At 42.0% G+C, this 27933-nt stretch overlaps 1 protein-coding gene across 2 annotated transcripts; it reads right to left on the bottom strand.

Moving 5' to 3' along the window:
* Positions 1-3983: 3983 nt before the first annotated feature.
* Positions 3984-27620, bottom strand: LOC109929378 (ATP synthase F(0) complex subunit C3, mitochondrial-like). Of its 2 annotated transcripts, none has more exons than XM_048598955.1 (3): positions 27533-27620; positions 10775-10977; positions 3984-4238 (listed from the first exon to the last, which is right to left on the bottom strand). In XM_048598955.1, the coding sequence occupies exons 1-3, from the start codon at positions 27560-27562 to the stop codon at positions 4124-4126; spliced, it is 348 nt and encodes a 115-aa protein (XP_048454912.1). In that variant the 5' UTR covers positions 27563-27620; the 3' UTR covers positions 3984-4123. The 2 variants fall into 2 exon arrangements, with proteins under 2 accessions (XP_048454912.1, XP_048454911.1); XM_048598954.1 differs by lacking the exon at positions 27533-27620 and adding an exon at positions 26462-26515.
* Positions 27621-27933: the final 313 nt, after the last annotated feature.

Genomic DNA, 27933 nt, shown 5'->3' with positions numbered 1-27933 from the left:
CTCGGGTCTGGTGTTCTGAGGAAGGGTCACCAGACCCGAAACGTTAACTCTGTTTTCTCCTCCACAGTAGCTGCCAGACCTGCTGAGCTTTCCCAGCAACTTTGTTTTTGTTCTGTACAATTCAAGTAAGGTTTTACTAGTCCTGTACTCAAATCTTCTTGCAGTAAAAGCAAATACACTATTAGTGTTTCTGATTGCTTGCTGCACCTGCATCTTCGCTTTCAGTGACTTATTCGCAAGGACATCCAGGTCAACTTGTACGTCTTTCCTGCGTAACTTCTTACCCAGGTAAGAAATATGCTGCACATGTTCTTCCTAACACATCAGCATTGCATTTGATATGTTCTTGCCTGCTCACTAAATCTGTCCAAGTTATCTTGAAGCTGCTTTGCATCTTCCTCACAGCACACATTCCCATTTATCTCTGCAATCCATGAAATTAAAACTTTTGTTCCCACACTCAAATCATTGATATTTTTGTCATTAACTGGGTCTCAAGAATTGATCCCTACAGTAGAAAACTGGTCATAGCCTGCCAATGTGAGAAGGACCCATTTATTCCTATTGTTTTCAGCTTGTTAACTAATTTTTATTCCATGCCAGTGTATCAATTCCTATCCCATGTGCTTTATTTTTGCCAAATAACCTCCTGTGGGGACTTTATCAAAGCCCTCTTAAAGTCCAAGTATACTACATCCAAAGACACCCCTTTATCAATTCTGTTAGTAATATCCTCAAAAACCTCCAAAATCTCCAACAGGTTCAGCAAACACAATTTCTAATTCTCAAATTCATGCTGACTCTGCCCAATCAAAATATATTATCCAATATCGTTCACTTCGTTTATAATAGATTCTAGTATTTCTTTACTGGTGATGTAAGGCCAATAGGTCTGTAGCTCTCAATTTTCTCTCCTTTCCTTCTTAAATAATGGAATGACATTTGCTACCTTCCAATTTGTAGGAACCGTTCCAGAATCTACAGAACTTTGGGGAAGATGATCACCAATGTATCTACTATCTCCATAGCCAACTCTTTCAACACAACACTCTGGAAGGGAGAATATCAGGTCCAGAGGACTGACCAATCTTAATGACCCATCAGTTTCTCTAACCCAAGTTTCTTACTACTACTGTTTCCTGCAATGCCTTTTTTCCTTTCAGTGCCTTGGATCAAGTTCATATTCTACGTTCAAATATCTTTAGCTAATGCTTCTGTCAGAAGAGACTCAGCAGATACTGATTCAGTGCCCATCTGCAGCAAAATGTGGACAACACTCAGGCTTGAATTGATAAAATAGCAAGTAACATTCACACAAGTGCTAGCCAAATTACTGTCTCCAACAAGGGAGAATTTAGCTTTCATCACTGAATCTCAGACCACCAACAGCCTGAAAATTACTAGTAAATAGAAATTTATCTGAACCAGACATACAAATATTATGGCTACAACAGTATATCAGAGAACCACATGATACACTGAGAAATTTACCAAAGACCGTTAGACAGTTGTTTTCAAACCTGTGACTATTGCCATCTAGAAGAACAAGGGCAGCAGATACATGAGAACATCATCACCTGCAAGTTAAGCTCCAAACCACTCAATATCCTAACTTGGAAATACATTGTTGTTCCTTCACTGTTGCTGGGTCAAAACCCCGGAATTTCTTCCATAATGGCATTATGGGTCAAACTACAGCATGTGGATTGTAGCAGTTTAAAACACAGCTCACCGCCACCTTCTCAAGGGCAACTACAGATGGGCAATAAATGTTGGCCAGCCAGCAACACCCAAGTCCCACAAGTAAACAAAAACAAATGGAGGAACCAGTGCTAAAGTGCATCAAGCTGATGGATAGGAGTGTAGTCCAAACGTAATATCTAAATACATATAAAGTCATACAGCATGGAAACAGACCCAATGGCCCAACTCATCCATGCCAACCATGTTTCCTGAATTGAATTTGTCCCATTTGTCAGTATTTGGCCCATATCCCATTAAACCTTTTCTTCCATGTTTCTGCCCAAATGTCTTTTAAATGTTGTAAATGTACCCAACTCCACCACTTCCTCTGGCAGCTTGTTCCATAAACATACCACCTTCTGTGTGAAAAAGTTGCCCCTCAAGTTTCTTTTAAATCTTTCCTCTCCCACCTTAAACCTATGCCCTCTAGTTTTGGATTCACCTACCCTGGAGGTATCTATGCCCCTCATGGTTTTATAAACGTCTGTAAGGTCATCCCTCAGCTTCCTATGCTCTAATCCCAGCCTATCAAGCCTCTCCGAATAATTCAAACCTTCCAGTCTTGGTATTATCCTTGTAAATCCTTTTTGCATCCTTTCCACTTCAATAACATCCTTCCTATTGTACGGTGACCAGAATTGTTTGTAGCACTCCAAATGTGGCTGTACCAATGTCTTGTATAGTTGTAACATGACATCCCGAATTTTGTACTCAGTGCTGTGATTGACGAAGACAAGCGTGCCAAACACTTTCTTCACCACCCTGTCTACCTGTTGCACCACTTTCAAAGAACCATATATCTGCATTCCTAGGGTGCACTCCTAGCTCCCCTATACTCAACGGCTTCAGTTAATCCCAGTTATATACACCTCACATATGCCTCCTCCTTTTTCTTGACCACAGCCTCAATATCTCTAGTCATCTAGTATTCCCTATTCCTGCCAGCCTTGCCCTTCACATTAACAGGAATATGCTGGCCCTAAGCTTTCATTATCTCACTTTCAAAAGCCTCCAACTTACCACATGTCCCTTTAACTCCAAACAGCCTCCCCCAATCAACTTTTGAAAGTTTCCCATCTAATACCATCAAAATTGGCCTTGCCCCAATTTAGAACTCTAGTATGGGGACCAGACCTTTTCTATAACTATTTTAAAACTAACAAAATTATGGTCATTGGCCCCAAAGTGCTCCCGCACTAACACATCAGTCACTTGCCCTGCCTTGCATCCCGCACCCCTCCACCCCCCACCCACCCCCAAAAAGAAGGAGTTCAAGTTTTACCCTTCTCTAGTAGGGCCATCTATATATTGGTTGAGAAAGTTTTCCCTAGGACACTTAATAAATTCCTCCCTATGCAAGCCCTTAACACCATGGCAGTCCCAGCCTAATGTTCGGAAAGTTAAAATCCTACAACAACACTACTGTTCTACAGCTATCTGCGATCTCCCTACGTGTTTCCTTCTCAATTTTTTTGCTGATCCTGGGGAGCCTGTAGTACAATCCCTTCAAAGTGATCACCCTCTTATTTCTCAGTTCCACTAATAGCTTCCCTGGACAATTCCTCAGGAATATCATCTCTAAATACTGCAGTGATGTTTTCCCTAATCAAAGGCACCACTGCCCCTCCTCTCTTGCCTCCCCTTCTATCCTTGCTTATAGCATCTGTACTCAAACATAGAACTGCCAGTCTTGTCCCTCCCTCAGCCACATTTCTGTAATAGCCAATGATATCCCATCCTTACCCGGAGTTCATCTGCCTTACCCATCAGGCCTCTTGCATTGAAATAAATGCAGTTTCATTCATCAGTCTTCCCTCATTCTCTACTGTCCTCTTGCTTGCCTTGTCTCTAACTTGCTCTCTAACTTCTGTACTAGTCTCAACTTTCTCTTTTGTCTCACTGCTGTTTAGGGTCCCAACCCTGGCCAGACTAATTTAAGCTCTCCTGAGTAGTTCTAGCAAGTCTCCCCACTAGGATATTGGTCCCTGTCTGGTTAATATAAACTCTAATACTCCAGCATTTAAAAAAATCTCTATGACTAAAAAAAATGTCAATGATGGTTGGGATGACTTTTTGAATCAATCTTAACAACTATTTAAATTATTGTACAGACAATCCTCAATTTATTCCAGATAATCAACTCTATTGTTTTACACAGTGACAAATTGATAAAAAGGCCAAATCAGCCACTATATTTAGTTTTAAACTGCAAAGTGCATGCTTAAAATAGTCACACATTATACTTGTATAAGGATTTATTGGAACATTTGAGAACTGACTTAGGAAATGTACATTTCCATGACACCAACGTAAATACTTGTGGGAGCCACAGTGAAGTATTAATTACATTTTACTTGATTCGGCTATTCATCAGCAAATTTTACATAGCAAACAAAATGAGGAAAGCAACCATTAAACAGAAAAGTCCCATAGCTTCAGACAGGGCAAATCCAAGAATGGCATACGAGAATAACTGCTGCTTCAAAGAAGGATTTCTATAAAATAAAAACAAACAAAGCATTATTAAATTCTAGACTGTAAGCTTGTACCTGGAAATCTCAATTCAGCAAGCCCAATTTGAAACTACTGCCCACGTGATCACAGCATTACAAATCGACCAAAGGTAACAGGATATCTGAAACAGAATGAGAATGGTCCCCAAATTCCACCATAATGTTAGGATGCTCTTGTTCATCAAATTATCACAAAAGACAACCACCCCGCACCCCCCTCCAACCCTCTGTGGGTGAAGGGGGACTGAGTTCAGAGTCGAGCATGCCATGTAGACTTTACTTCTCTGGACTAAATCCAACGTAGCAGCTGATGTGCTTGGCGGAGTCGAGCAGTATTCATGGAAGTTGAAGATGATGCTTTCAGCTTTATCACCATTAAACCTGGGATATTACAAAGTAAAGGAAAGTACAAAGAATACACAAGGAGCTTCAGATTATCTTATTGGCACAGGAGAAGTAAATAGACATATTGTTAAATAATACTGGACTGGAAACATGGGAAAGTAGTGTCACAGTGCTGGACTATACAAGTCACTAGAGGAGAATGAGGTCATCAATGAAAACAATTAAAGTACCCAGCAGAAACAACAAGCTGTAGTAAAACAAGAAATTAACTCAGTCTTGGATTTAAAAGAAAGACTTGAGATTAAATAACTAGAAAATAAAGGAATTGATAGTAATCTTAACAGCAGATTAGAAGGCGTAGTGTCAATACTGCAAGACGATAATAGGTTGGTAGGCAGGAATGATCTACTGCTACAGGTTCGGGAAGCAACAAAGGAGAAATGGGGGAATAGCAGGCAGCAGACAACTATATAGTTCTCAGGCATTGCCTTGACTTTGTATCTGAAGTTCTTTGTAATAAAATGTCTCAGGGAAGGCTACAAGGAATGCAGAGCAAATGAATGACAAAAGTAGATGGTCTTATTCCTATTCGCCAAGAATATTTGGCCAGAGAAGGAGCAGTATTACTGTTCAAGGTGCTTGAGCTAGATTCATTAACAGGCATAAGGCATATTGCTTGGCAGATGACCTGTGAATTTCAAGCCACTATGGAGGTTATTGTTCACGATAGAACTCAACCAGCATTGAAAATACAGGGGAGCAATGGGTGAATTTGTCCCTTAAGGCCCTTCAAAATCAACCTGGAAGGAAAACAAGCATGGGGTGAACAATGGAGAAAGATAAAGATAGTTTCTGTATGAAGGGGAGACAGATTCTGTAATGAGCTGCTCCCACATTCAGAGATTCTGTTCTCTCATGCTCCTCCAATTATAGATTCCCTCTCTCCTGCTTTTGCTGCACAAGAGACAGAATCTTTGATTAGAGAAGCAGCCAAGAATGGGAAGGAGAAATCCTGAGACTGGGACGAAGCTATGGTGAACCAAAGAGGAGCCGCAGTGGTTAACAAGTAACCAGGAAGAGCAGTGGAGGTCACACAGTGTGAGCTGGGGAGAAGTAGCGGTCTTCAGTGAGTTAGGCCAAGATTCTGAACTATAGTGGGAGGGGTCTGTCTTGAGGTGATCCAAGGTTATGAAAATGCTAAAAAGCAAATATCTTACTTTAAGACATTGAAAGATCTCCACTGTTCAATAAAATAGCATTTTCTCAAGTAATTTCTGAGGCAATGTTTTATTTTTGAAAGCTCTCCAATTTTTGGCATTAGAATCAGTTGAAATCAAATATTTTTGAGATTTCCCCTGTTGGCTTGAATCATAATTACATCTGTCTTATTAGTGTAGTAGGGAAGAGAATTGTAGTGATTCTAAGGATGGTAGCAAAAGCAAAAGGCTTTCTCTCACAAGTGGCTGCAGGCAGCTCTGAGTTTGATATAACCTGTTGCAGATTTCGTAAGTTAAATAGGTTAATGGAGGGCTAATAGGTCTACCTCTCACAATGGCCAGCTCTCTTGCCTTAAAAAGTACTTAAGTGCCTTACAGCCCATTAAGGAAATCCTAAGGTCACGAAAGATGTGAAGTTTATACAGTTCTTGCTATCTTTCATGAAAAGCTAGACCAAATATTGTTCCCAGACCATACTGTCACTAAAATCAAAGCTCCGATTAATATGGCAGTATAGACAATGGATCAGGAGAGGGTACAGATGCAAACTTTCATTTTGAAATCACTGATTGTTGTATTAGTATTGCTAGGAAATAATATCTGACAATAATTTTCACAAAACAGTGATAATTGAGGCAAGGAGATCTATTTCTTTAAAAAGTTGGTTATGCTTAGGTATTTGGAATGCATGAAATGATTATGCAAATTGTTCGTTAGAAAAGGAAAATGTGATAAGAATTCAACACTGTATAGATTGATTTTAGATTGCAAAGGGAAGTGGATCCTGCGGCTACTAAGCAACTGTGGCAAGAGGAGCTTTTGTACTTATTGGGAATTGAGAGGTGGGAACAGGACCTGATTAGAGTGCACATGTGGCTGAATGAAGCCAAACAATATTTATTTGATATTTTACCCAAAAGATACTTGGAATTCATTCAGTTTACAACAAGTTGTCAGATTTTAAATTGAAAACTCCTGTCCTAGCTCATCTACTAAACTTGAACCATTCAACAGCAACTGAGACAATTCAGATTCTTCAGTAATCCCATGTTGGAAACAGAGTACAAGACTTATTTGTCATAAATTTTAAAAATTCTTATTAACATCCTAAATTATAACATTTGACAATATAAACGCATATGTAAAATCTTCAGTACTTATGCTGTTATTTTTCAAAAACAAAAAAAAAAAATCATATATCGCACAAGAATCAGAGGTGGTTTACTAATTTGTTATCTGGAATGAGGGGGTTGTCTTATAAGGACAGGCTGGGTTTGTTTCTGCTGGAGTTTAGAAGAACGTGAAGTGACGTGATCAAAGATCCCGAATGGTCTTGACAAGGTGGATGTACAAAGGATGTTTTCTCTCGTACATCAGTCCAGAACTAGGGGGGCACATTTTTGAAATCAGCATACACCCTTTTAGGGCAAAAATGAGGAGAACTTGTTTTCCCTTCTGAGGGTTGTGCAACTTTGGAGTATTCTGCCTCAGAAGCAATGGGGGCAGGGTCATTGAGTGTTTTTAAGATGGAGGTAGATTGATTCCCTTGCCTAACAAGAATCTAAGGTTATCAGGGGTAAATAGAATGTGGAATTCAGAACACAAACAGATCAGCCACGAACTTATTGAATTGTGGGGCAGGCTCGTGGAGTCGAATGATCTATTGCTGTTCTTACTTAATATTGTTCGTACTTATGTTCTCATGTGCAAACAGGTAATGTTACTTTGTGACCATGACTACTTCATTAGATGACAGTCAGTATGAAAAAGAAGCCCCGAAAACAAAACAAAACTAACCCCAAAAATCAAAAGCAGCCTTTGAGAATGTTCAACAAAGAGCCACTGCAAAAACATTATTCTGACCCCTGGACTGACCCAAAATTTGGTGGAAACAAGGTACAAACTGAACAAATTTGGATAGCCATCAATATCGTGACAAAATAGGGTTAGGGTTAGGGTTTCATGGCATGTGTAAGGGAGTTACAGGTAGTAGTTTTCAGGAACAGGATACAAGAGTGCAGGGCTAAAGGAAAGAAAGGGGAGCTGTGTAGGAGAAAACAAACAAGAACATACTGAAAAGGACATGGTCAGCAACAAGATGCCTCAACAGTATAATACAATAACATACCCATTTATCATGAGAAAAATAAATATGCAGCAAAAGAGTAAGGGAAGTAAACAGACCAAGACATTTAGGTGAAGGCAAGTACAAGTAGAGAGTGAAGATACTCAGGATACAAATTGCCTGATGGAAGCATTAAGGGAAGGTAGTGATGAGATTCACTGAAAAGGCAAGCAAAAAAAAAGCAAAAACAGCAGGAGAAAGGAGGACCATGGACTCAAAACTCTGTTTCCTGTCCACAGATGTGGCCAGATCAGGTGAGCTTCTCCAGAAATTTGTTTGTTTCAGATATCCAGCAGTTGCAGTTCTTGGTTTTGTTTCACTGAAGAGGCATTTGAGGAAGTTGATAAGTTAAGATTTTGCAGCAAAAATGAGATAAGTGTTAGAGGATATGGTGTTTGAATATGGACAAGGAGTCAGGATAAGCCAAGGTTCTCGAAGATCAATGCCAAGCAATGGTCTGAGTAGGAAGCATGGTAGAACATAAGTGAAGGTCATGGCACTGGTTATGACTTACAAGCAGCAAGTCATGTTTTGCCAGGACGAAAGTATTAAATGTAATCCATCAAGGTGAAGCTGTAGATTAAAGGCTTCAATCTGTTGTGTAAAATTTGTAGAAAAATTTGCAATTTTGAGGAAAAGGAATGTGCTGAGGATAAAGGATGATGAACAGAAGACTAAGAAAAATTTATTGCAGGGAAGCATCCAAGATTGTTTGAAGCAGTGCTTTGAGTGACTGGGATATAATATGCAGCATGTGTCATTAAGGATGTGGATAAGAATGCCCTGGAAATAGCTTCAGTAAAAACAAAAAAAAACAACAAAAACAACTTCTCCCTAAGTGCTAGAGAAACTCAGCAGGTCTGGCAGCATCTATGGAGAGTTATCACTGAGTCCAAAATGACTGTTCTGAAGAACTGAACAGGGCTCAAAAATGTTTTTTTTTTTAATGCTGTTGACCAGGACAGGGAGGACGACCAAGTGGAGAAGATTGTGAGGGTGCCCAGAGCAAAGAAAAGGAAGTGATGATAATGGTAAAGGAGAGATGGAAATGTAAAATAAAGTATAAATGAAGGTATGAAGAGGAGAAAATGGGTCCACTCTTTTGGCAGTGGAGTCAACAAGACAAATAGACGCAGCCCAGAGAGGGTGGGAAGATGTAAGAAAAATGGAGGACAGAGGTCAAGCTCTGAAGGGGCAGAAGACAGAGGACAAGTGAAATTGTTAACTTGTTCACGATGGATGAACAGTTGGACTGGTGGAGTGAAATCATAAGGAAACAGGAGCTGCTGGTAGTAACAGTTAGCAGAAGTTAGTAAAAGTGTAACACAGAGGGTTGATGTAGAAGCAATTATGCACAAATTAAAAAGGATAATATGGTGCAGACAATTTTTTGGGAACAGGTGAAGTGCACTGCATTGTTCAGATATATTTTTGCTGAAAAATTGATTTGCAACACTTTAAAACCACTCCAGCACATGCTTCTAAAAACATATAATGGTAATGCAGGGGGGCATAAATGTGCATTTATTCTAAGCAGCATAACTTTGACGGTAACATAACTATCCCGTTCTAAATGATATATGGACTCAAGACCTGGGCAACCTCACTACATGATCTAGAAACTCTTTGTTCTTATGCTGAAAAGATATTTTACAAGAATTTTCATTCGTTAGGCAGTTGATTTTTCAAATAAAAACAAGTACTTGAAAAATTTATTTAGTAGTTCCAAAGAAAAGTTATTATTGGACTTTGTTTCTCTTTCTGCTGATGCTGCCAGACCTAGTGAGTTTCTCCAGCACTTTAGATTTCATCTCTCCAGGATTTTGTTTTTTTGCAGTACTTTGCTTTTAGATGAATTCTCAAATTGGTCATAATAGCTTGTAAAACATGGAGTTCGTCTATTTAGTTTAATGATTGATGGCAGAAGAATTGTGGTATATTTCTTAAGTCTCTTATCATGCTCCTTTATTGTTGAACAATGTCAAGTAATGTACTTTGACAAGGAGGCATAAAACTTCATTATAATAGGGTGTGGAAGAAAAGTATCGATTGCATCACCAACATCTGTTACAATTTAAATAAACCCTTGTGCAAATTACTTCAATCTTATCACTTTCTACATTACTGTAGTTTATTTTCATGTTCCAATCTGCAGTTTCTTTTTACCTCAGCTGCCGTAAATTGTTTTCAGTATCTTCAATTTTGAATTATTTTATTTTCTTTCATTCCTGTCTGACAAACCAGCATTTTCTCCTGGGTTCAATGGTATTCTCATAATCCACGATCACTAAGACTAAGAAAGAAGACTAGGTAAATTAAGTAGCAGCAATTGGGTGATACCTTTCTGAACTTCTAAGAACCTGCAGATTGTAAGGGGAAAGGGAGAAGAAACGAGGTAAGGGAAACAATCGTTTTAAGGTCTGGGATAGAATGGGTCATAAGAATACGTACAAGAGGAGATCAACTGATAGAAATAGAGTTTTAGTGATTATATTTTGTAGATGATCTGAGTTGGCATGGTACAACTGTGCAACTGGTGTCAGCATCTGTGCGTTCGGTAAGGAGGGCGGAAATGACAATCGTCCAGCAGATTCTGCTAGAAGTGCTTGTGTGCTAAAATTGGTTAACAGAAGGATCAGCAACAGTTCCCTCTGCAGTCAACTGTATCCCAACAAGGAGTCAACATCTTCAACAGTAGAGGAAAAAAGTAGGTAATGGGTGTTTTTTAAAAAAAAAATCAAGTAGATTAGCAGTATGCATGTCCATTAAAGCATAGATTATTTACATGAAAATTTTCTGGAAAGGCTGAGCATTTTGTCGATTAAGATTACCTGGCATAACCAATAATAAGGCTACCAAAAACTGTTCCAATTCCAGCCCCAGAACCAGCCACTCCAACAGTGGCAGCTCCAGCACCAATGAACTTTGCAGCAGTATCAATATCCTGTCTTGCAGCACTTGTCTGGAACTCTCGAAGTACATCTTGAACAAATGAATTCTTGCCCTGGGTCCTTCTCAGAAATGTTGTGCGTTCCTAGAACGAATTCAGAAATTGCAGCTATAAAGCAATATTTTTGTCAGCGAATTCATACTTGACGTCACCCTTGCATGATCATTAAGTCAGACTTATGTCAACATTTATAATGGAAAACTCCCAGGTGAGAAATTTATTCACATATCACCACAATTCATAGCATTATGCAGACTTATGTCAAGTTTACATACAGGGCAAACAAACAAACAAACAAACAAACAAACAATCTCCCCATACAATGTTACCACTTACCTGCCACTACCGATTAAAAAACTTACACACACTAAATGGTATGCTACACTTGCCTTGTACATCACTTTAGCAAGTCTCTATCTCTGTTCGCCATGTATTAGCTTGGATTATTGAACCCACTGTCCTTGAACTTAGCAGTTGCACTACCCAGTTTTCAAAACTCCATTGCAGCCATAGGTCAATCACCAATCAAATCTCTGGCCTCATTCTTTTCCTTACCATTCCAAACCCACTTATTCATAGATCTCCAAGTGAGAGTTCCTCCTTTTCCTTTAAGAATCACTTGTGAATCCAAACAATACACCTGACAGCAGACAGTAAGAACAGGAGAGTCTCCTCATTAACCACACTGCAGAAGGCAATGGCAAACCACTGCAATAGCTTTCCAAGCAAATCATGGACCAGAGTCCATTGTCACCAATGCCCTCTTAAGGCATGGTACTCAGAGAGAGAAAAACAGTCAAAGTCATACAGCACAGAAACAGATTCTTCAAACAACTTGTTCATGCCGACCAGGTTTCCTAAACTGAACTAGTCTCATTTGGCACATATCACATTAAACCCTTCCTATCCATGCACCTGTCAAAATGTCTTTTAAATGTTGTAATTGTAATCACCTTTACCACTCCCTCCTCTGGTTGCACATTCCACATAGGCGCCACCCTTTGTGTGAAAAAGTTGCGCCTCAGGTCCCTTTTAAATCTTTCCCCTCTCACCTTAAACTATGCCCTCTCGTTTTGGATTCCTTATGCTGGGGAAAGGACCTTGGCTAATGTAGCCGGATGGGCCACTCAAAATAGCAGAATCAGATAATGCACCAAGCATGCTGGGAAATCAAGCCAAGCATTGGCCAAGGTATCTATGCAAAGATACTGCAATAAACAAGCTGCAGACCCAGACAGATAGGCTGCAGCTGCAGACACAACAATACATAAGTGACCAAGCCTATTTTCCGGGACAGTAGGAAACTTTGAGCTGTATCCAGAGCAAAGGGACACCTTATACTCTTATCCAGAAAGGCTACCTGACTTACTTGCAGAAATGGAGGACCAAAGACCACCCCACCATCTGCTTGACATGCGTGATTGAGTCTGATCAACCACAGTAATCGATTCCTGATCGATCTATTGGTGGCAATGAAAGACCCTCCCAAAGGGGCGCTAAAGCTTCCAAGGATAAGAATTGCCGCAACAGCACCCTCAGGAGTGGTAATTCGAGACCAACCACTGTAAGAACAGGTGCCCCTGGGACCACCGAGACAGGAAGACCAGACAAACATCACCACATGTATCAAGGCCAAGGTTTAGTGTGGTGATGTTTGATCATTCCAAGCTACGTTAAAGAACAAGATATCGACTTAAATATATAGCGTTAATTATCAGATTTATAGTGTTAATTGTTAGTTTGTAGCATAATCGTTACTATAGTATTAATAAGAGTTGACTCACAGTCCTTTGTGGAATATATGAACTAAACACACAGTGTGGCAAGTGCAACAAATTGGCACCCCAGACAGGCCTCGATAAGGAGTGACTTGTGTCACTCCGAGATTGAAACCCATGGAATCAGATGTTCTCTGAAATTTTGCCTGTGCCCGGATTAAGAGGACTAAGTCCCACGTGACGGCCAGGAATTCAAGTACATCCAAGGGAATAGAAAGGTCTACATTAGACCGCTCCTTAAAGAGGTGTGTGCACCTCTTTGTGCCTGTGCCTGTGCCTGTGCCTGGTCCCAAGTGGGATAGATAAGGTAACGCTAAATGTCGGTACAGACGTGGTGGGATTAGGACCGGAACATAGCAAAAGCCGTACCATTCAGTCCAATCCACTCCTACACACTTTAAATCAGAAATGGCAGAAAAAGGCGCCAGAGTAAAAGATTGTTCAGTATGAGAAAAGATGTCAAGACAATACAACAGTAAGAAAAAGTGGCCCATATGGGCAGAATTTTGCTGTCATGGTGAAAAGGGACCAGGATCCCTACGACAAAAACATAGGGAGGATTTGAGGAAAATTCAAGGGAAGCAGGCTTCCAAACTTGAAAAACCTATAGCAATAATATGCTGTCTGGGACAATTGTTAGGAACTGAGCAGGAATTGAAAAAGGTTCACAAAGAATTAGGACGCGAAGAAAGAAAGAGCAGAGTTACAACAGAAAAGTGCAGAGCAGGATTGAAGAAATCAAGCCAAACTATTACACATGGGACAATTCCAAACCCAATGTGAGAAGGCGTATCAAGATGTCCAGCGTGCAGTGTCAGCTAAAGAGGCTGCTGAGAGTGAAGTAAATCAGTTAAAAAGTAAACGTGCAGATCTGCAAACACAGTAAAAGGTAATGCACCAATCTGTTAAGGAAAAGAAACAGCCAGCCACAGACCACATTAAGTGCCAGCAGGAGATTGAGAAGTTAAAATTCCAACTCTCAATCCGCAACAGAATAATATATGCTTATGGGAATGCTATAAAGGAAGAAGAACAGGAAGTAGACTGGGATGAGCTCAGGAAGATACGCAGCAGTATGCCATGAGCACGGAGGATTGGGATCCACCACCACCATTCCCAGGAGAATCAGCCCCTTCAGCACCCCCGCAGACACTCCATGCTGTAATGAACCTGATTACCACCAAAAGACAGGCTGGGGATGTTGCTGATGCCCCAGCACTAACATACACTACCCTAATTAGCAGAAATCCCCAAAAAGATATCAGATTTTGAACCACTGGCAGACCCACTGTATTCTTCGATAGGATCAGACAAAAGGTTTTGCATGGTCGAGGAGAGAGCGAGAGCGAGGAGATAAAACTCATTGTAATGTGTTTGAGCCAGTCAGTGCAGTCTGCAATCCCAGCCCCTCTAAATGTAGGGGAAGGCACTCTAGCCGATATGAAAGAGGCAATCCGAACAGCAATTGGATGCAACAGAGGAGAGGCCGTAGATGGACTTAACAAGTGTAGGCAAAAGAAGGGAGAACACCTGACTGCCTTTTCCGGTCATTGTGGTACATTTTACAGGAGTCTATGGAGATTTAGACAGAGGTCAGTTATCCGGGGCTGACTCAGCTAAATGGGCTCTGGCTTAGTTTCACACGTCAACAAAGAGAGTAGGAAGGCGTGTGAGAACTTCGATCCCACAAAGCCAACTCACAATGAGGCATGGGTCCTGAGGAGAATGTCCCAGGCGTGGGAAAAAGAAGCCCGCGAACAAAACAAAAACAAAAAAAAAAAAAAAAAAAAAAAAGGGAAAACGCTTCCTCTCTGAGCCTCCAACCACGGTCCAGTGTGGAGGAATGAAGGAAGAAAAAGTAATCCTCATCAAAGGAACTCTGCTCCACCTCACAGAGCCACAGGGAGAGATAGAAGGGTACAGCACAGGAACACAAGGCAGCCAATGCAGTGCCACCACTGCAGGCACCCAGGACATAATGTTTGAGAATGTAGAGTCCCTGCACAGTTACACTTGCAACCCCAGGGACCACTGAACGTGATGGGAACAAGGAGTAATAGAGGGAGGCACTAACTCCTATCAGAAGGTCCAATTCGGCAGGCTCTGGTCTAGGTCAGGGACACTAGCCAATCCACCTTCCAAAATTACAAGGCATCGACATGGCACTGTCAGGCCCCTACCTCCCCAATATGGGTCTGCAATACAAAGTGGGATAGTGTAGGTAGACCGCGAGTCAATAGCGAGGTAGGAGGCTGCTGGAGGTCCCCGCACAACCATAAACAGCTCAAAATTTAATGATCTACCCTGGTGAACCACAGGGACTATTATTGTAAGTGGATTTACAGGTCATGCACAGGAGGGGTACATTACTGAACCTATAGAATTTAAACTAGGTGACATTACATGCCACCATCCTGCTATTTTAGTTAACCTTCTCCCAGACACAGAACACATCCTCAGAGTCAGTTTCATTACTAGGTGTACCCTTGCTGTTGATCCAGTAAATTCCTGCATATGGAAGATGCCCCCAATTAGCAAGGCACCACCTATCATTGCAACAGGAAATTATGTTGATCAGATCAGCACAATAGGAGAGTTTTGGTTCAATACACTAACAATGACCAAGGATCCAGCTATGCAATTACAAGGTGTGGAGCTGGAGGAACACAGCAGGCCAGGCAGCATCAGAGGAGCAGGAAAGCTGACATTTCGGGTCTAGACCCTTCTTCAGAAATGGGGGAGGGGAAGGGGGCTCTGAAATAAATGGGGGGAGCAGTGATAGAAGGTGGATAGTGGAGCAGGTAGGTGGGAGAGAAGACGGACAGGTCAAGGAGGCGGGGATGAGGAGTAGGGCTGGTCTTGGGATGAGGTTCGGGGTGGGGAGATTTTGAAGTTAGTAAAGTCCACATTGAGACCATTGGGTTGTAGGGTTCCAAGACAGAAATATAAGGTGCTGTTCCTCCAGTTTCCGGGTGGCATCGTTGTGACACTGGAGGCGGCCCAGGATGGACATGTTGTCTAAGGAGTGGAGGGGCTGAAGTGGCTCGTGACTGGGAGGTGTTGTTGTTTGTCGCGAACCAAGAGTAGGTGCTCTACAAAGCGGTCTCCAAGCCTCCGCTTGGTCTCCCCGATGTACAGGAGGCCACATCGGGAACAGCAGATACAATAGGCCACATTAGCGGATGTGCAGGTGAACATCTGTTTAATGTGGAAGGTTTCTTTGGGCCCTGGGATGGAGGTGAGGGGGGAGGTGTAGGGGCAGGTGTAGCACCTCCTGCTGTCGCAGGGAAAGGTGCCGGGGTGGTGGGGCTAGTGGGGAGTGTGGAGCGGACAAGGGAGTCGCGGAAAGAGCAGTCCCTCCGGAAGGCAGATAAGGGTGGGGATGGAAATATACCCTTTGTAGTGGGGTCAGATTGAAGGTGGCGGAAGTGGCGGAGAATGATGCGTTGAATCCAGAGGTTAATGAGGTGATACGTGAGGACAAGGGGGATTTTGTCTTTGTTTTTATTGCGGGGAGGGGGTGTGAGGGCTGAGGTGCGGGAAACACAAGATGCGGACGAGGGCGCTTTCGACCACTGGCGGGGGAGAAATTTCAGTCCTTGCAAAACGAGGACATTGAAGATGTCTGTGCAAGAAGTGATTATGAAACACAAAGGAGTATTCACCATAAATGTGGATGTATGCTGGGAGAGATGATAATCGAGGAGCCAGACCCGAAACCATAGAGACAATACAGTTTCCCCCGACAGGCGGGGAGGGGGGATAGCAAGGTGATTGACAGTCTCTAACAACAAGGAGTACTGCGACCTCCTCTATTATTAGCTTCCACTAATAATGCTCCAACTTGGCCTGTCAGGAAGCCAGATGGCATTTAACTACTGACTACCGGGAACTGAATAAAGTCACCCCCAGCTCTCTGCACCGACAGTAGCCACCAGCCCAGCCACAATAATGAAGCTAGGACTGCAATCAAAATACTTCACAGTACTTGATATTAGTAATAGTTTCTGGTCCGTACCCTTACATCGGTCCGGTCAGTATAAATTTGCGTTTACCTTCCAGCAGCAACAGTATACCTGGACCTGCTTACCCCAAGGGTTCCATAACTCACCAGATTTTCCACAGACAATTAGCCAAGACATGAGAAAAGTTTTCCCAGCCTGCTTCCCATTCCAATACGTAGATAACTTAGTCTTACAAACTGAAACAAAGGAGGAACACATTCAACTCCTAGATGAATTACTCAACCTCTTGCACTTTACAGGTTGTAAAATAAACCCAAAAAAGGCGCAGATTCTACAGCACAGCATTACATGCTTGGGAACAAGAGTCATCTACGGGAAAAGACAGATGGACCAAAAGTGAATAGATTCCATAGTGCGTCTCCCACTTCAGAGATGTTAGTGCACTCCGATCTTTCTTGGGTCTAGTGGGATACTGCAGGAACCACATTGATGGGTTCGCCACCAAAGCGGCCCCACCCATAGAGTTGCTGAAAAGGAATCCTGCCTGGAATCGGACATCCCAACATACAAAGACAGTAACTGATTTAAAGCATGCCCTCGCAACAGCACCAGCCTTACTAGTTCCCAACCCTGATTTACCATACGCCCCTAGAAGTTGCAGCCACAGGCAGTACAATAGCTGCCGCTCTGCTACAGGAACAACACTGTAGGCTAGGCCCAGTGCCTTATGCCTCCAGAGGCCTACAGCCCATGGAACACAGGTTTTCCATGGGTATGAACGACACCGCCTCGCAGTCTTTCAGGCAGCTCAGTACTTTGACTGTATTGTTGGTTTAAGTCCCCTGACTATATTAACTGAGCACACCCCAATCCAGTTCCTGCTGGATGGCAGAATCAAAGACAGCTGTCTTGGGGCCACATGATGGACTCTTGAATCAAGGTCAGGACTCCATGGTCAAACGTACCAAGGTGCCTACCTTCCTAGCCAATAACCTGAATTATAGGGGAGACCCACGTGACTGCCAATTAATAACAGCAAAACACCCCGCTGGCCCTTTCATCTCAAAGCAACAGGACAGACAGTCAGAGATGTGGCAAAAGGATAAACAGGTAGAAACTGCAGTCAAAATCTATGTAGACAGATCCTCCACAGTGGAGGACGGCAGTCAGATCACCGGCTGTGGTACATACATGACAAACGTGCAGGGACAACCACTCATTGAACTTGCTTTGAAACTACCCAGCCATCTAAGTGCCCAAGCTGCAGAACTAGCAGCTGTAGCGTATGTTGTCAGCCATCCCAATCTGTTCCCTTCACCCGCAGATATATACTCTAATAGCATGTTTGTATGCAACTGCCTCACAGGGTTTTTACCATTAAGGGAAGCTAGAAGTTTTATCTCCGCCGATGGGAAACCCCCACCATCAGCCCCCTTATTAAAATAGATACGACAAGCCGCTGGTGAAAGGAAATATGGCATAATGGAAAGTTAGGAACCACCACAAAACATCCCCAGAAGGCAACCACAAAGCGGATGAATTAGCTAGGACAGCTGCTTGTGTAGGAGAATTCTGGCAGCTACCCAGAGTACAGCAGGCAAATGCGATCACTGTGAGCCAAACGAACATAGAAGACCTTTGACAAGCACAACGCCACGATGATTCCTTGAGACAGATTTTGGGAAGTGTTTATCCACGTGCTTATAATAAATGGAAAAATTCCTTACAAGTATGGGAAGGATTAGTTCTAAAAGCAGGCGTTTATGTAGTTCCGATTCAAGTCAGAAATCAGATCATATACCAATACCATGACTGGCTCAGACACCAGGGAACTGAAGCCACTGCTGAACGATTGAAAGAACTGTGTTGGTGGCCCGAATTACATAAGGGTGTAGCACACTACGTAGAAAATTGTCTGGTTGTGCCCAAAATAATCCAGACAGGTACACCTAAGAGGGAGAACTGAGGAATACCTGTCCAATGGAAGGGCCCTAGACGAATCTACAGATTGATTATATAGGTCCCCTTCCACGAAATAAGAACGGATTTACCTATATTCTAGTAATCATAGATACATTCACAAAATGGGTTGAAGCTTTTCCTGTTAGAACAAATACGGCCAAAACAACCACAGAAATCCTAACACGAAAAGTATTTATGAGATAACACAGTGTGGAGCTGGAGGAACATAGTAGGCCAGGTAGCATCAGAGGAGCAGGAAAGCTAACGTTTCGGGTCTCTGACTCCGGCATCGGCAGTTCTTACTATCTCCGAGGTATTTATGAGATAGGGTTTACCCTGCAGTATCGAGTCAGATCAGGTAAGACATTTCACTGGCCAAGTCATGCAGAATGTGATGACTATGCTTTATATCAAACAGAAGTTCCACATTGCATACCATCCCCAATCTAGTGGGATTGTGGAAAGAATGAATCACACTCTAAAAGGGATGATTAGGAAGAAGGTGCAGCAGAACAATAAAACCTGGGAAACAGTACTTCCATTTGTCCATATGATAATACGCAACACCATCTAACGATCCACAAGGTATACCCCCCTCATACCCTAATGACAGGCCAACCCATAAAGAGGGGTTGACTGCCTGTTCGGACCTGACCTCACAGAACCTGCCCTCACCCACGAAAAAGTGGTGCAGCAGCTCACCAAAAATATCAAGGCCATGCAGTTAGCAGCAGCTGTCAGGTTAGGAACCAAAAGGAAATTAAGTAAAGCTTACTTTGACAGTAAAGTTAACCCCGTTGACTATTCTTTAGGACAACAGGTAATACTACAGAAATACAACCCTAGCTCCTTTCTTTTCCCTAAATACTCAGGTCCTCACACCGTGGTTGATGAGACGAGTCCCTCGGTATACAAGGTTCTAATAGCCACAGGAAAGACCGGCTGGTACCATGTAAACCAAATAAAAGCCTGTGGCACTCAACACAGCCAGTCTCACCAACTTTAAAAATGTGCATGGTGGATGACACTACCCCAGAGCAACTGACAAGAACAAGGACACATCCTCTCAGCTAGACCACACCGCTGAGAAAAATTCATACTCTCCCATCACTACCACCGACTGCAGCTCCAACGACTAATGGACCCCTGGACGATCCAATTGACTTACCGGAGGACTTGACTTCCCTAACCGATTGGAACAACTTGGCACACAGCCCAGACATGACAGAATTTTCCAATAACTCCCTGATAGGTAAAGAAATCGAAAGACCTCCACCCATCCATCACCTCCCGCTTACAACTCAGATCCCAGATAGCATACCCACAACATGGATGAGACAATGGCTAAGAGACTAATGCATACAAAGGAAAGACAAACTGAACCGGACCGTCAGGTAGAACCCCTTCAGCGTTAACGGCATCACCACTAGGGAGAATGACAGCACACGAACATGGGAACCTGGAAGACGCAATATTATCAGGCCCACAGAGACAGAGGTTTCGGAACTAACTGATGAGTCTCTGTTGGGTGCCTATGAATGAATTGAGTCATTAACCCAGGTGATGAAACAGCTCCTAGCAGCCACCCCAGGCAAGGTACAACTGTTTCTGATGGTCGGCACTCGTATGCAATTCACACTTCTCTATAGATCCTGTGGGATCAACTCACATTCTTGTTAATTCCTATGGGATTAACCACAGTTGCTTATGATTTGGTCTACCAGATGCAGGCAAATGAGAGGATGGTGTGTTATGGGTGTACCCCAATAAAAGTATAATGTTTGGGTGCAACAACCAGCACGTAGTATATAGGAAAATGAATGGGAGCTCAGATGATTGCTACGTGAGCATAGAAATCACAGGTGATTGGTGGGGATTCTCAAACAGTAGGTGCCTAGAGTTAGGATGCTTACCAAGCAGCCCAGGAAAGGGATTGGAACTCAGAGCAATGCTTCAGGAAACTCAGAGGGGAAGTTCCTTCTGTAAGAGATTAAGAACGGCTTAAAACCAGCCACAGAGGCACCCAACCCATGTCCTGAAGCCACCCCTGGTCCACAAAACAGGTTAGTTCTAAAGCCTATTGGAAAAATCCTGTATGACAATGTGCACCATGAACTGGTACTAGTGGTGGTGAATTTAGCGTGGACTTAACTGCCAGAGTGGTGCGCCCCCCAATTTAAAAGGCTATAACTCCACTTGACCCATAGATTGTTGGGACAAGAGATAGGGACAGACGAAGGGAAGACCAAACTCGGAAAGGAGAAGCAATATAAAAGAGAAATACTGAATGACTTAGCAACAGCATATGGGGCAGGGGTATCAACCATTAATGCCCTTGATTTGGCCGAACTGGAACAAGACCCTGAGGCTGTTGTCATTCATAACCTTTACGAACCACCCATTCACACGCATTCTGTATTTGCTACTAGTACTGCGTTATGATTGAACTCGAACTTTACCACCCACGCACCAGCGCACTATTACTGCTTTCCATTCATAAAACCGCAGTCTTGACATTTCACTACCATCAAATACCACTTCCATGAAATTGAATGAATGAATGAATCAGTGAACTGGCAATAGTGGTGAAATCCCAAGACCCAGCTGTGGCACTCCGTTTACTGCTCTCTCTACATTGTCAAGCACGTATATAATTCCCAGCTTAGTTAAATCATATAGGCCTAATATTTTTCTTTTTCTAGTATTCTCTAACATAAAGATAAGAGGACTAACATTTCTTAATCCTATGGATTATTTGTTTGAGTATGAATGTCTGTTTGATCGTCGCTATGAATACCTGATGCCTTACTTGTTCCTAGTTTACCACATTTGATGATTAGCTGTTAAGTTTGAATTTTGATGTTCTATTTATGCAAAGTCTGATGATGTGCTTGATCTCAGTTAAGGATCATTTCCTAACACGCTATCTGTAAGAGTTTAATTGTTTGAGTGTATGTTGTGCTTTGCTTGAGTTGAATGGTCATATAGTCACCACACAGAAATTGGTTTGTGATCATGTGATCCATCATGCTGCACATTCAGAAGAATCAAGAGGAGGGAGTGTAGCTGGATGGGCCACTCAAAATAGCAGAATTGGATAATACACCAAGCATGCTGGGAAATCAAGCCAAGCATTGGCCAAGGTATCTATGCAAAGATACTGAAATAAACAAGCTGCAGACGCAGACAGGTAGGCTGCAGCTGCAGACACAGCAATACACAAAACTGACCAAGCCTATTTTTTAGGACAACAGGAAACATCAAACTGTTTCCGGAGCAAAGGGACACCTTATACTCTTATCCGGAAAGGCTACCCGACTTACGTCAGGGATGGCAAGAATTGTGCCCTTGACACTTGCAGAAATGGACGACCTAAGATCACCTCACCATCCGCTTGGTAATGCGTGAATGGGTCTGATCAATCAGGGTAATCGATTCCTGATCGATCCATTGGTGGCAATCGAAGACCCTCACAAAGGGGCGCTAAAGCTTCTAAGGACAAGAATTGCCGCAACAGCACCCTCGGGAGTGGTAACTCGAGACCAACTACCGTAAGAAGAGGTGCCCCTGGGACCACCGGGAGAGGAAGACCAGATGAACATCAGCACATGGATCAAGGCCAAGGTTTAGTGTGATGTTTGATCATTCTAAGTTACGTTAAAGTACAAGATACTGATTTAGATTTACATCATTAATTGTCAGGTTTATAATGTTAATTGTTAGTTTGTAGCATAATCGTTACTATAGTATTAATTGTGTTATAATCAACGAAGATCATTTCTTATTACTATTAAGAGTCGACTCAAAGTCCTTTGCGGAATAAATGAGCTAAACACACTGTGGCAAGCGCAACACTATTCACCCTAACCATGCCCCTCATGATGTTATAAACCTCTACAAAGGTCACGCCTCAACCGCCTACACTCCACGGAAATAAAAATAGTCCCAGCCTATCCGTATAACTCATAACCTCCAGACTCAGAAATATCCTTGTAAATCCTTTTTTGCATCCTTTCCAGTTTAATAACATCCTTTCTATAGCAGGGCAACCAGAATTGTAAGCAAGACTCCAAAAGTGACCGTACCAATGTCCTGTCAGCTGTGACATGACATTCCAACCAGTGTACTCAATGCTTTGACTGATGAAGGCAAGGATGCCAAATGCCTTCTTCACCACCCTGTGTACCTGTGTCACCACATTCAAGAAACTATGCACCTGAACGCCTAGGTCTCTCTGTTCAACAACACTCCCTAAGACCCTAACATAAACTGTATAAGTACTGCTCTTGTTTGCTTTACCAAAATGTAACATCACCTTAATCTCAATTAAACTCCCTCTACCCTTCCTCAGCCCACTAGCCCAGTTGATCAAGATCCTGTTGTACTCTTAGATAACCTCCTTCACTGTCCGCTATTCCACCAATTTTGGTGTCATCCACAAACTTCCTAGCCTTCTATATTCTCATCCAAATTACTTATGTAAAACGACAAACAGTGGACCTTGTGGCACTCTGCTGATCATGGGTCTCCAGTCTGAAAACGCTCTACTGCCCTCCTGTCTCCTTCCGTCAAACCAGTTTTGTATCCAATTGACTGGATCCAATTTGATCTAACCTTACTAACCAATCTACCATGCGGGGCCTTGTTGAAGGCCTTATTAAAGTCCATGTAGACAACATGTACCGCTCTGCATTCATCTATCTTCTTAGTCAGCTCTTTAAATAAAAATTCAGTCAAATAGAGTTGAACTTTGAGTAAGGAATATTTGAAGAAAACCCCGTTTCACCATTCTGGAGCACTGCTACATTATAATGTGTAGTACCCCTGCATCTATCACAAAATCCATTTACAGTGCTACACATTTCTGAAATAAATTGTTGGTTTTTGCTTACAGGAAACCTGTAGAGGGACTTTTAGGAGAAAACATGCTCCACTATTCTCTCACCTCTAATTTTGTTGTCCTTATCTGGTCCTGGGAATTTCTTTCAGTATAGCTTCACATCTGATCCCTCAATTCTGAAGGATGTAAACTTTAGCACATCTGTTGGACAACTTCCTCCTCTTAACCAGCTATTGCAGTATTCTGCCTGAAAGAGTGGTAAAGGCTGGAACCCCCAAGACATCAGAACTTTTTCTAAGATGAAGAATTGAAACACCATAGCATACAAGGCTACAGGCTAAATGCTGGAAAATGGGGTTAGAATAGTTAGATATTCAATGATTGCATGGATACAACAGGTCAAAGGGCCTCCTTCGATGCTGTAAAGACTCCATGACTATGTTGCAATTCAGCTGAAATCAATGTCATGGGCAGTCACTCTATCCTCACTTCTGGAGTTCAGCTCTTTTGTCCTTGTTTGAATCCATACTTTAATGAGGTCAAGAGCTGGATAGTTCTGGCAGAACCCAGAATGATATCAGTGATCAGGTTATTCCTTTGCAAGTGCATCTTGACCACACTGCCAATGATCCCTTCTATCGTTGCTGATGATCAAGCATAGACTAATAGGGCAGTAACTGACTGGATTGGATTCATTCTGCTTTTTATGAATAGGGCCTACTATGAATAGGGACAATTTTCCACATTTCCAATGTTGTAACTATACTGGAACAGTTTGGCTAAGAACAAGTCTTTGATACTACTGCCAGAATATGGTCAGGTCCCATATTTTATGGTATCCAGTGCCGTCAGTTGCCATTTCTTAATATTATTTGGAGTAAATCAAATTGAATGGCATCTGTGATGCCTGGGCTCTTTGGAGAAGCCCAACATGGCCACACACTTGGCACTTCTGGCTGAAGATGGATGCAAATGCTTCAGCCTTGTTTTTTGCACGGTTGTGTTGCCCTCCCCCATTTTTTTCAGGATGGGGATACTTGTCGAGTCTCCTCCTGTTAGTTGTTTAATTACCCATCACCATTCTCAAATGGTTGTGGTAGGACTACAGAGATTAGACTGATTTATTGGTTGTTGGATTTTTAGTCCTGTCAATCACTTGCTGCTTGACATGCAAATCATCTTGCGTTGTGGCTTCATTGGGTTGATATCTCATTTTTAGGCTTACTTGCTGATCCTCAAACGTCATCCTGTGCATTTCACTGAATGAAGAGTTGGTCCCTCAGCTACATGGTAATGATATCTGGGAGATATGCCAGGTCATGAGATTAAAACTTCTGGTTAAATACAATTCTGCTGATAGCTCATAGTGCTTCATGGATGCACAGTTTGAGTTGCTAGATCTGGTCAAAATCTATCCCCACAACTTTAGCACTGCAGTAGTGCCAAATAATACCATGGAGAGTATTCTCAAAGTAAAAATGAGACTTTGTCTCCACAAGGGCTGTGCAGTAAACTCCCTCCCTAATGGCATTTTAGATCTACCTGCAGTAAGTTGACTACGGCGGTTCACAAAGCCAGCACACCATCACCTTCTCAAGGGAAACTTTGGATTGGCAATAGATGCTCGTCCAGCAGCAACACAGATATCCTACAAATGAATTTTAAAAAAAAATAACTACCAATATTCTCATGGCCAGACACATCTGCAACAGGTAGACTGTTGAAGACAAAGCCAAGTAGGTTTTTCCCTAATCAATTCCCTCATCATCTGCACGCAATCTAGCAGCCATATCTTTTAGTACATGGGTAGCTCAATGAACCATGGTATTGAACCATGCTTGGTGATGGAGACTGAAGTCTCTATCCAGAGTGCATTCGGTGCCTTTTCCAGCCTGAGTGTTTCTTCCAGTTGGTTATCTATATGGAGGAATATCGATTCAGCAGCTGAGCCGATCTGGTAAGTTGTACGTTTCCTCACCTGTTTTTGACCTGATGCCATTCAACTTCATAGGACCCCAGTGACACGGAGGTCTGCCAGGGCAACTCGCTCCTGACCGTTTGCCACTGGGCTGCCACCTTTGGTGAATCTATCTGCTAGAATGACAGAACATACCCTGGGATGCTGATGGCAGTGTGTGGGACACAGCCATGTTCACAGAATCATAGCTTACAGACAATAACAAGCTGTTGCTCCTCCAACTGCATAGGTGTCAAGTTCTGGAATTTCCTCTCTATACTTCTTCAACTTTATATCTCTTTCCTCCTTCAAAACACTTGTTAAAACTTACATTTTTGGACAAGCTTTAGGTCATCTGACCCAATCTCTCTCCATTATTTTAGTGTCATACTTCATTTTATAATTTTCCTGGGAACAGCTTTGAAATGTTTCATTACGTTAAAGCTATAAGTTATTGTTGTTCTCTCATTCCTGCTAACATGTTTGGTACACCTCCTAGGTATCCTCTCCAAAGCCTTGACAGTCTTCCTCAAATGCAGTACCCTTGAATTAAAGGTAAAACTGATGATCATGAAATGATGTTTTTCAAAGTCAATTTTGCTTCTAGAATATCTCGGGGGGGGTCCTGAAGCTTTTCTTTTGCTTCACAGACTGTGATAATAAAGCAAGATATACCATCAGACGAGGGTGCAGAGAGAGAAAGGGGTAAAATCTAATCTTTCAGTAATCTATAGGGTGGCATACAAGGAGGAATATAATTAATTCCATCACAGGATAGCATGTATAAGATTTTACTGGAACTCAATATTGTTCAGAAGAAAAATTTGCAATGGGAATACAATTGGTCAAAAACCAAAAACAGAGAACCATATCTAGAAAATTTCTAGAATAGGACACTTTCAGCATGTTCACGATAGGAGTACAAAGCATTATTGCATTACAAATTTATATTGGCAAGCCCAACTATAAATGTCAATATAGTTTGTGTTTTTAAAATAGGACAAGGTTGACCCAAGAAGTTAAAAAATTCAACAGTACTTTTGTGACACTGTGGTGGTGTCCCTACCTCTGAGCCAGGAGGCCCGTGTTCAAGTCCCATCTGCTTGAGAGGTGTGCAATAATATCTCTGAAAAGGTTGAATAGAAAATATTTATATCTATCTTTTCAAGAGTTCTCCAAGGATGTAGTGGCAGTTAAAGTGTATTGCTGTCTGAAGCTGGGATTCGTCGATCTCAGTGAGGATAGTTTCTTTTATTTCTGCTCAATATAACTTTCATGTCTTTTGTTGAATACAAAAATAATCTATAGTTATTAGAGGAGTGTAATGTTTTGCTTAATTATACCCTGCTTGGTTCTCATCATTCAGTGTTTTAGTCTTGCCTGATGGTATATCTGTGTCAAATTTGAAGCATCTGAATTAAATAGTTGGGCGAGGGTTAATTCAAGACTTTTCAAATAGGCCTGCACAGCCAAATTGAACTAACCTGTATTTCTAAAAAAAATGAAATGAAGAAGTAAAGTTACCACATTTCCAGAGAACCAGAGGGCTGCTCTCTCTTTAGCTGAATACCCTTTTAAAACTCGCAATGGCGGAATGATCGAAATTGGCGATATGCAAGAGGCTAGAATTAGATGAGCACAGTGATCTTACAGGGTAGTGTGGTGAAGCAGATATCTAGACTAGGAAGGTCTAGAAGAACTTGGAAACAAGAATGATAAAACGCATTGCTAGGCCAGAGCCAATGTTAGCCAATGCACACAGGAGAGATGTGTTAGCTAAACTTAGGTGAGAGTTAGGGCATGAGCAGTAGAATATTAGCGGAGCTCAAATTTAAGCAGGGTACAAGGTCGGAGGCCAAACAGAAAAGCATTGCAACAACCCACTCTAGAGGTATAAAGGACATTTATAGGGGTTTTAACAGCCAATGAGCTAAGGCAGAGATGGGTAATGTTACAGAGATTGAAGAAAGCTGTCTAGGTGGAGAGAATGGGAGCGCAGTTCAAAGTCAAATAGAATAGCAAGACTGTCAACAGTCTTGTGCAGCCTCAGAAAATACTTTGATCACTCTTGGACATCTAACAACTTGCATGCCCACTTGAACATTTCATTATACTTTGTAAAAACATTTATACTTACTATTCCAAACCGAGCCTCTGGTGTCAACATTACTGACACAGAAAGTGGTCTACAAATAGCTCCAGATTGATAGCGAACCTAGTTAAGAAAAAAAAATAAGAAAATCACATATCTACACACTTTTGTCAAAAATCTTTACATGGCCTCTGAAGATAACAGGTTCATTTTAAGCACTTGAAGACATATAGGTTACTAACTGATAGTAAGCATGGATTTGCTTAAGTAACAGAGGGGGTTGAAGGAGGTGGTGCAGTTCACGTTGTAAATATAGACTGTTAAAATAAATTTGATAAAACATCAAGTGAAAAACTTGTTAGCAAAATTGAAGCCTACAGGATTAAAGAGACAATGGCAATCTGCATACAAAATCAGATTTAAAGTAAAAGAGCAGTAATGAATAG

Source organism: Rhincodon typus, chromosome 7 (genome assembly GCF_021869965.1).
Source record: "Rhincodon typus isolate 14 chromosome 7, sRhiTyp1.1, whole genome shotgun sequence".
NCBI lineage: Eukaryota > Metazoa > Chordata > Chondrichthyes > Orectolobiformes > Rhincodontidae > Rhincodon > Rhincodon typus.
This window is presented reverse-complemented; position numbering and strand designations above follow the sequence as displayed.

Bases quoted from the DNA above. Each gene is read 5' to 3' on its own strand.
- LOC109929378 (XM_048598954.1), bottom strand. From the start codon at position 26,494: ATGGGACTTGAACACGGGCCTCCTGGCTCAGAG. The intron at 10,978-26,461 runs GTAGGGACACCA...AATTCGTTCTAG, and splicing joins ACGGGCCTCCTGGCTCAGAG to GAACGCACAACATTTCTGAG. The intron at 4,239-10,774 runs GTAATCTTAATC...TTTATTTTATAG, and splicing joins CTTATTATTGGTTATGCCAG to AAATCCTTCTTTGAAGCAGC.